The sequence below is a fragment of the Montipora foliosa genome, chromosome 11, assembly GCF_036669935.1.
Source record: "Montipora foliosa isolate CH-2021 chromosome 11, ASM3666993v2, whole genome shotgun sequence".
Lineage (NCBI taxonomy): Eukaryota > Metazoa > Cnidaria > Anthozoa > Scleractinia > Acroporidae > Montipora > Montipora foliosa.
In genome coordinates, this window is record NC_090879.1 from 52,246,342 (window position 1) to 52,256,341 (window position 10,000).

The 10,000-nt window shown below is 40.4% G+C and overlaps 1 protein-coding gene and 1 long non-coding RNA gene across 2 annotated transcripts in view; one reads left to right on the plus strand and one right to left on the minus strand.

Moving 5' to 3' along the window:
* Positions 1–10,000, plus strand: part of LOC137976376 (uncharacterized) — a 161,097-nt gene that overhangs the window by 109,572 nt on the left and 41,525 nt on the right. The window lies entirely within an intron of this gene.
* LOC137975505 (kinase suppressor of Ras 1-like) overlaps positions 4,248–10,000 on the minus strand; it is a 33,681-nt gene continuing 27,928 nt past the window's right edge. The window contains exons 14-18 of the mRNA XM_068822617.1: positions 9,761–9,934; positions 9,510–9,606; positions 8,503–8,774; positions 6,803–6,932; positions 4,248–5,798 (exon numbers count right to left, since the gene is read on the minus strand). Coding sequence (XP_068678718.1) covers positions 5,631–5,798; positions 6,803–6,932; positions 8,503–8,774; positions 9,510–9,606; positions 9,761–9,934 — 841 coding nt within the window. The 3' untranslated portion in view covers positions 4,248–5,630. The remainder of the gene's footprint in view (positions 5,799–6,802; positions 6,933–8,502; positions 8,775–9,509; positions 9,607–9,760; positions 9,935–10,000) is intronic.

Sequence of the window (10,000 nt, forward strand, 5' to 3'; positions counted from 1 at the left end):
CCATTGTTGATGCCCTGTGAAGAACAAAGAATAAATTGAAAGAAGAGTTGGTCTGGAGTTTATCCACAATGGACAGTTAGGGGCTGCATTCACCAATGTAGAGAACAAACACATCAAGTTTCTTCCCTAGCAACCAGGTGATCAAGGAGCTATTCAATTTCCAAAGAACTATGGTAGTGTACCAGTACCTGGGTGAATTCGGGTACCTGGCCTGAAACTGAAACTTGTGGAGCCAAACAACTTGTTGAGCTTAGTACTTAAACTGGGCAGATAATTATGTCTACAATTAATGTCTATTCAACCAACAGTTTCTCCTAATTTTGTGTACCATTCACTTGTTGGTTCCTTAATAAGCAAATCGCTAATTCAATTAAGGATTCAAGTCCTTTCAAATCATCAAAGTTACTTTGCGCCACCAGGAACAAACGAAAAAATACAAGCACTGAAGAACAAACTGCCCAAGAATGCACAACTCCCTTTGAAACAGCAAAACAGGATCCTCGAGTCACTAGAAAGTGCTGCATGCTACGTGGATGTTTGTAGAACGATCGCAAGTTATAATCACTGAAAGAAAACTCCACTCCAGATCTGATAGACGATGGTTGTGCAAGACTTGCCATGCACGTGCAACACCCAACAGGATTGTTTGTTGCTTGGCACAGCAGATGAACGAAAAATTGTTCCCCTTACTATTCACCTGAAGTTCGATCATGATGGACACAAACAAGAGCTGAAAGAACTTCATAAGGTCAGACGACCAAATGTGATCGACCCAACACTCCTTAGAGCGGTTCAGTTATCGGACATCAAAGTGCTGAACAAACCAAGGGATTTCGTCGTAAAAATGTTCACTCAGCAACGTCTTCTTCTTTTACAGAATAAAGTTCAAAAGCGATCCTGGTTGTTAATCACATGCTAGCCCAATTCATAAACTGGATAAAGTGGAATGGCAAATTGATTGTCAGAACAATGCGTCATTTCTGTCTCGCAAAGAAGCAACGGTCAAGAGAGTCACAAGAAAAGGCGAGCGAATGTCCACCGATTGTAAACAATAGGGAGCTTACGAAACGAGGACGACGACGGCTACGAGGACTTCATTTAAAAATGCGAGTTCGCGTTATTCATATCTCTACGAAACTATTTCATTTCGTTTCTCGTTAACAATGTGTAGTAACTGTCGAGGAATTAAACTGGTATGAGTGGGTTGGAAGCGTAGAGAGAGAACTGAAAATTCATCGTCATGTGCTAACGTCCTCCACAGAACCTTGAATTTGGTTATTTCACGTCGTCATTTAGAGAAGACGGCAGAGAAATGTACCAAAATGGAAAACGCACGTGCAGAGCGTGCAGAGCCATTGTTTTTTCTCACTAAACCTATTGTTTTGTAGCGTCGTCGTTGCCGTCGGCGTCGTCGTTTCGTAAGCTCCCTAATTGGCGTGACGTTGGATAGCACAAGGATAGCACAGTTTTTCCCGCTCGCTGAATTCTGATTGGTCAGTTTAAATTTCAGTAGCTTTCGCCGTATGCAAGGAGGAGATTGTTTATTGTTAAATTGTCGGAGCAACTGCAGAATCACTGAAATGAGCGCTTAGGCTTAATCAATAAACGAGTGCTATTTTCTTCACACGATCTTGTGCAAAGTGTAGTTAGCCAAACCGTAAATTGAAAGCTAAAATGTTTAAGAGTGCTTAGACCTAATCACTGCAACGAGCGCTATTTTCTTGACACGATCTCGTGAAAAATGTACTTAATCTAACCATAAAAATCACAATTGATCACTACTTAATTAGCGAGTCACGCTTGAAGAACGAGAAATACTGTTTTGAATAAATTACATACTTCAACTTGAATTTATTACTTTCTGCGTACCGCGTAGCCAGCCACGCAGAACTTTATTCGAGTGGCAGGGTACGTGGGGCTTTCGTCGGTTCCATTTACACAAACGTCGCAAATTTTTAAAATGATTTTCCTCAACTGTAAAGCTTTTCCAGCGTCGGAAGAAAAAAAAAACTTTCCTCCGCACAACTGGCATTTATTCAAAACAGCACATGCACTTACGAAAACTAAACCTTCACTTTACCTTCACTGAAGTGCCCCACGAAATAAGCAAATCAGAGCGTAGATTGCATTGCCGCAACCTTTTTTTTTAGTAGCCAATGCCAGATCTCACATTTCCAGTGACAGAGTGAGATCCGGGTACGAGATTAAGCAACGGTATGATGTAAATAAGAGAATACTGAGATTTTATATTTGCAAATTACCAATCCTCTTTTCGCTAAATTCAAACTTTACATCTCTATGCAATACGCGCATTCAAAAGCTTCCTCATATTACTGTATAAGAGTTTTTGAGGGTTTTCCTGCTTCTATAAAAAATACGTTTTCTCTTCCGTCCTCTTCTCAGGCGTGATCTTCGCGTAAATTACATTCGGTCCCCCAATAAACGTAGAACAACCAGTTATGGTCTTAGTTCTTTTTTCTTACGTGTCAGCTAAGTTGCGGAATGCGCTAACTGATTTTATCCTTACTTGTCCACTGAGTTTACTGGTTGCTTTCCAAAGAGAATCTAGGGCTGCATTTTGTACAGCGGCTTTTCTTTTTAATTAATATCTCTTTAAATATTATGTATTTAGTATGTATCTGTATATACTATGTATTTTAGCTGTGGCTGTAAATGTCATGTCTCGAAGATATTAGCTCTTGTAGTTATTCTGAAATTCGAGATGAAATAAAGGTTATGCATGCAATCCATGTACTTATGTTACTTTTAGTAGGGCGCGTGCGTACACTTTGTAATCTGCGACTTCAGTGCTTACCATATGAAATGTAAAATGACTTTTCCTTGAATATTTCTGCCCCGGTTTATGATTACGCGGGAAATGAAGATCTTAATAGGTGTTATTGAAATCGAAAAAGAAAATTGGAGGTAACCACGCATTTTTCAAAGATAATTCATGAACAATATTTGTAAAAAGCTTTAAAATACAAAGCCATGTATGGCGTTCTCTCTCAGAGTGAAGCTTAATTATCTCTGAAAAAGGCATGATTGCCTCCAATTTTCTTTTTGGATACCACTAGTACTTACTAAGATCTACTTTCTCTACATAGTTTTAAACTGCGCAAAAATATCCCTGAATTAGTACGCATCACTGATAGGAAATCCGAGTATCTCGAAATGCGCAGAACGTGTGCGCAATAACAATGGTAGGCACTTTAATTTTGCTTTTTGTGCATCCCAAGGAAACGCCATTAGGCGTCTTGTTTTACTTTTTTTTGTGTGTGTGTTTGGGGTGGGGGTTCATTTGTGGTCTTACATACCGGCCTGGGAGTGTGGAAAACGAAGACCCTACCGTAATCCACGACACAGAGTTTCTCGATTGCACATGAATGATTTGTTTCGTACGTTATTTTTCCGGAGGGGTCTTCGGTCTTCGTTTTCTGCACACCCTGACATGAAAGCATGAAAATTCTCTTGTTCTAAACTTACTTCTCTTGCTCTGCGAGCAGTCCTTCTTTATTTCCTTCGTCGATCTTGTGAGCGAGCGCGAAGCGCGAGCGAGCGAAAATTGGGGCGAGCGGAAGTGTCCAGCGAGGCTAAAATCCCAATTCCAATGCATTTTAATCCTCTTTAAACTTGACCACCCCTGCCTCTTTTTGTCTTTGTAGTTTTATTCAAATCTTCCTTCATTGTTCTAAATAGTTACTTTTACGCTTCGCTTAATTTGGTTTGCCAGTTCTCTGTCACTGAATTTGGCTAAATTTCGAGACACTTTTAAAGTGTGACCATTCAAAAGAAAGCTACAAGGACGTACTTTCACGCTATGCTGTCTTTATTCTGTTGTAATGCTCAGAATTTCTACTATAAAAATTCGAAGCCTTTGAGTTGACTCCAGCGTCGAAGATGCGATTCACACGGTGCAATCAAAACAAATCTCAATTTAAAGCTTCAAAAACTGTTGATAAGTTACAATTCAAAAATCAAAATAAAAGTGCATATAAAAGGAACACATTGAATCTCTCCTTCTTGTGAAATTGTCCTTTTCTCAAAATTCGGCGCACTTTGTGCACTTTGTGCTCTGGCTTGAAAAAGATCCATAACACGATCTTGTGGGCGATTTTGAATTTGTACAACTGAGCTCTTTCCTTGAAGTGCTACTATGACAAAAAAATCATTTCCTTTTAAAAGCGTATTATTTTGCTTAACACCTGACGGGCAAAATTTTGAGGTTGCATTTTTATTGCGCGCAAGTTTTGGATTTCACGGTCCGCCATTAACCACGTTCAAAAATGACCGATTGGTTGGGATCTAGGAAAAGTGACGTCATTCAATCAGTAACTTAAAATTTCAGCGTGTAAACGCAGCTTATTATATATGCAAAACACTGGTTTAATTACGTCTGAAAGCCCAGAACTCCCGTGCTGCGTATTAATTCAGCCGCGTACACATGCATTTCAAGACTTTCGATGTCATTTTCTCCTCGATCCGACTCTCTCAAGAGTTTAAAGTTAATAATGGCAGACAATTAAACAGGAATATCCCAGTTAAAATAAACAGGTGCCTTTTTGAAATCAAGGATTAAAACTTGGGTCACTTAGTGTTAGCTAAGTTTTGAAATCCAAAGAAAAATAATTGATTTTTTGGTCATAGTAGCACTTCTTTTTAGGAAATAACGGTTTACTCTTAAAGAGCTACAGTGATCCGTCGGTGAGGAAGAAAAACACGGAAATTTGGGAAACTTAATTTTTGCGTTAGCCCTTCGTAGAGCGGAAAGAGGAGAACACTTGGCGACCGCTTCCGAGAGCGCCTAAGCGGGGTTGACAAAAGTGCCAAAGACGTCACGGAGCGCCATTTCAACCGGAATGGCCACCCACGCCGAACTTTGACTGTCTGCAGCCACGTAGACTCTTTACCTGGGAAACACGAAAGCGACAAAAAAGGAAGCAAACTCAGTAGTAAAAAAGTATTTCTCAAATCGGTGCTCTCTGTTCCCACGAGGTTAATGGATATCTCTCATTCCATTCATTTAAAAAGACAGCCTCGCTCCCAAGGCTTCTCTTCCTCTCCATCCGCTCATGTGAACGAGGTTGTTAATATTCTTGTTTTCCGTTGCTATGCTCACACAAAAAGCCACAATACCTCGATAAGCTCCGCTTGAAACGTTGGTCATTTTCATGTACCGGTTCGTTTGAAACTACCAAATTTCCATGTTTCCCTCTTGAGACCCCGTTCACATTACACGTAGACAAGCACCGTTCAATTTAGGCCTTTATTTTACTGTTAAAGGATTGAAAAGGCCTCTGGGAAATGAAAAGGGACATAAAATGAGTCCAGAATCGGTTTTACGCATTCAAGTGGTAAAAAATAAAAAATCTTTGACGGGAGGACATCGAGAACGCACAAAAACGCAAAATGTGAACGGAAAACGGCTGAATCCTCGTCTTGACAAATCTCCATTGTAAAACAGAACAGGTTAAGCTTCAGCTAAAGCCTTGGTTCTCCTTTCCTTTACTAATGGCGTTTTTCTTGTGTCGTCGCGGCTCTTTGCCGAACTCGTGTCCAGGCCTATCCAGATTCCTGGCATTCGCACTTCCGTTTCCGCCCTGCAGTCGGGATGTGGTGTAATTATAAATTCATTGAATTAACATGAGAGCCTCTGCCCCTCTTCCCACAGTACATGGCTGTGACGGGCTTCTCCGCAGCTTCCCTTTTTGTTTAGGAAGTCTTTCTAATGTTCTCAGTAAATCGCCGAAAGTTGGCCGTTTTTCGGGGTCATACGCCCAGCAAACAGTCAGGGTATCCTGCAAAAACCAAAACCATGACCTTGATATCATGAGCTCTTCACTTACGTCAAACTGATGTTACCCACAATAAACTGGTCATGCTTATCACCTGTACTTGCACAGCCTTAGAGACTGAACTCCGAAGCAAGCAGCCCTAAGAGATCGCAACGAAAGCATTTCTGATGAAGCGCCAATGGCTACCGCTAGGCGGTTCATGTGTGACCCTGGACGACAGCACCACAGCCAGATGTAATTTGCTGGGAGTCGATTTTGATGAGGGACGAAAAGGGAAAATGGGAGAATCCTGGCAAAAGCCCTCGACTCGACTCGACAGAGGAAGGAGACGCTGCTGAGACGATACTCGATACTCAGAAAGGGCCGAAACGTTTCGGGACTATCGAGACCATCGAGAAATGGGCCCTCTAAGGTCGTAACTTCCACTTCCAATGACCAGAGAACGAAAACGAGGTTAGGAACAAACGCCGCTATTTTGGATTTGATGATGTCCAAAAGGTCACCATAAGGGTGGCAAAAAAAAAATCACGCAAGATAATTGAAAATCCATGTCCAGGATAGTTAAAAATACACAAGGATTTTTTGAAGGAAATAATTCGTGTTAAAGGGTTTCACTTCGACTTTTCTCAAATGCAAATTTAAAGTCGGTTTTACGTCCCCAATCAAATACCGTTGAACTCCCAGCAACAGGTTTATCCTCAGTTTGGCAGTGACCCCTATCATCTTTCCATGCTACAATCTTGAGCAAAACAGTTGCAGACGTAAAACGACACCAAGTTTGTAATCTTTTCTGTTTTGCGAGAATTTCTGTTTCTCATCATGGCCTTTATCAATGCCAAAAATCGCAAAAACCGGTTACTCATACAGCATCCATCGCGCCTGGGGAGCTTAATTTCTCACCTGTCTGTCTGCGGCTTTTTTTCTATGAAGACCAAGAAATACGCGCAGATTTCATGTTTTTTTAAGGGAGCTCTGTCCAAAATGTTTAATCCCATGAAGTTTCTTACCTTGACTTCCCGAGGTACATCCACATTACTAAGTGAAGGTTTCACGCCTTTTCCGACCTGCCAGATTATGGCCTCTGGGATCTGCTTCCTGAACGGCCAGGCGCCACTACACATCTCATACCATACAGTCCTGCAAGAATTAAAAAAAAAAAAAAATTGCATGGTTTTACATAAGGTTTACAATATCACTGAGCGGCAGTGTTGTATAACATCTACGGGCTCTGTGACGGTCGCCTCCTCTCTGACCTTGTAGCTCAGTCGGTAGCGCAACGGCCATCTAATACGCCACTTTCGATATATTAAAATTCAGCGCGAAAGAGAGGTTTAGAGGACAAAGACAAAGGAAAGTGGTTGATACGCTAATATCTTTCACATTCATTGCAACTTGTTTCTCTGCCTCAATATCAAGATGAATATTGATATTTCGCGTCGGCTAATGCATTTTTCGTGCTCTGATTGGTTCACTCAGTCTCGGTTATCACCTCATATACCTTAGTTTGACCTTACATGGTAAATGATTGCGCTAAGCGTTGCTAAACTAAAAATTTTTTCGCCGGAAAGCGAAATTTCTCTCGGAATAAAGCAAAATGAAATGTTTTTGAGGAAAGTTTGGATAAATTCCGACGCTTTAGAAGTTGGATATTCCCCACTTTTAGTTGGGGAATATTCGGTCACTTGACGCGTTAAGGCCAATCGCGTGTGAGCGAATATAATTTCTTTCAATCTTTGACAATCAATTGATCTTTTATTAATATTATTTATTTCTTTATCTATTTATTTATTTTTATGCTACTTAATTTTATTCCGATTCTATTCTATTTTATTGTTGAAGTAAATTTTGGTATTTTGTATCTAGTTTTAGCTTTAATAGTATTTGCTCGCTCAACTAGCACCAGTGTGCTATATATTGTCAGTGAGTTTGAATAAAGATTGTGTTTTATTCTATTCTATTTGACTGACCGATTCAGACCAGCCTCCGAACGATCGAACGATCGATCGATCAGTCATTCAGTCAGCGGGGGCACCTACACAATAACCTACATGTCTTTGCCTAAATGTATCGTGGCCGAAGTATGGTAACTATTAGATATTGGTAGAATCTCTGTTTACAATAACTACCATTAGCAAATTCCTATCATTTTCTTCTTGTTGGTTTGCACTCATGTGATCAACAGCCATGTTTTTCAATTAAAACAAAAGAAAACATTTGCATGATAACAGACTTCAATTCCCAGAGGATTAGGTCGGCACATCAACATGGCCGCCGTTTCTTTGTTTGGGGACACCAATATGGTGGCCGTGACGTCACGTGAAAACCAAAAATTGATCCGCCTGGAAACCGCACTGAATATCTAAAGTGAATTTCATAATTAACTATTGCTGAAAATCTGGGCTCAATACACCAGAAAATCTTTCAGGGCTGTTGCTTTAAAAATGTACAATTGATAAATATGTATGAATTAATTAGCGCTTTTGACACCCACTATCTTCTCAGGTGTTGACGACTAAATTTCACGGATTATCGAAAATAAAAAGATAACTAACTTTAAAAGTTCTTTGAACTTTTGAAGCAAATTTGTTCATAACATGATGTGCTCAAGCAACCTCGTATGTTCCTGACACAAGGTGAAAACAGTAATGTCAGCAAAGAATCCCTTGATGCAAATCGAAATGCGCTTTAACAAGCTCTAACAACTCACCCAAAAGCATACATATCCGTCGCCATGGTGAACTGTGATGAATCAGGAGCGTCTTGTAGTGTCGTAAGAGAGCGAAGTATTTCCGGCGCTAAATAAGGCAACCATCCCTCGGGAATTAACAGCCAACCAGGTCTAACAGACTTCGTGGTTAGACCAGCCACGCTGAATAAACCAAAGTCTGTGATTACGACACGATTTCCAGATTCAATGAACACATTCTTTGAACGAAGGTCGGTGTGGACGATTCCCCGTGCGTGGAGATAACCCATGCCCTGTTACAAAATTTTCCAGTTACTAGAATGAAGTTTCTATAGTTGTAACTATTTCATTTCATCCTCACACAACATTTCAATATAACGGTTCCGATCGTTTGAAAATTCTACCGTAATACGACCAAAACGAACCACTTAAACAATCATACGAAACCATACTTTTCATGTTGGCGATTTGATGCAGGAGCATTCGTTTATCTTGTCCTCATTCATACTCAAATCATTTGCTCCTATGTTCATTCAGTCGCTCATTAAATTCGTCAATCACGCCTTTCCGAATTCTTTGTTCGTTTATTCGGTCCACAGGTCGCTTTCATCTTCGTCTTCCCTCGTTCGCTAGATCGACCGATCGTTCGTCCGCTCATTGAGCGCAGTAATCGTATTAATTTATACCAATTTGAACTTAAGTTAATAATAAAAGCGATCGAGCAGTTTTCAATTCAATATCGAAAAACAAATACCAAAGTAATTACTTCGACCAATCACAACAGGAGCAAACGGAGCAATAAGGAAATCCAAATTCGTAAACATTCCATGTAACTTGCTCAAAGCCCGGGCAAGCAACGATTGTTTTTGGTTTCCTTTCTCATTGGCAATTTGATAAACAGGCGCCACATTTTCAAACCAATCACTAATTGTAGCAATTGCAATCGCGTTATTACTTTCGACGGTCTTCTAAAAACTGCTCTAAAGAGAAGACACATTGTATCAATAACAAGAATTAAATATTCTCACCTGAGAAATCTGTGTACAAAATTGCGAAATTTTTTCGGGAGGTAGGTCGTCCTTTCGAACATGTACGTGAGTATAGAGAGAAAATCCCCGACACATGCTACGAGAAAAGAAATGAACTACTTGTCAATAAAGAGCGTCGACATTTCTTTGGATGTCCCCCTGCATTTAGCCGTTTTTTCAGTGTTTCAGCATTTAGCCTCCTTGACTTAAAGGTGCTTGGTAACAACAATATTACCACTAGTAGCCGTTACCTGGTAATGATAGCGAGTTTGGGTGGATCCATACACGCTCCCATGAAAAGTACTACGTTCTCGTGCCGAGTCTTCCGAAATGTCCCAACTTGGAACTTGAAAGCATTCAATTGTTCTTCTGTCGGGTTTTCAATCTCGATGATCTTGACAGCGACTTCGCCATGCCAGTGACCTCTAAAGAATGCAAAACATCGAAGGGGTTAGACCGTACCCGAGTCAAAAGACGTCGTGGAACCCCTT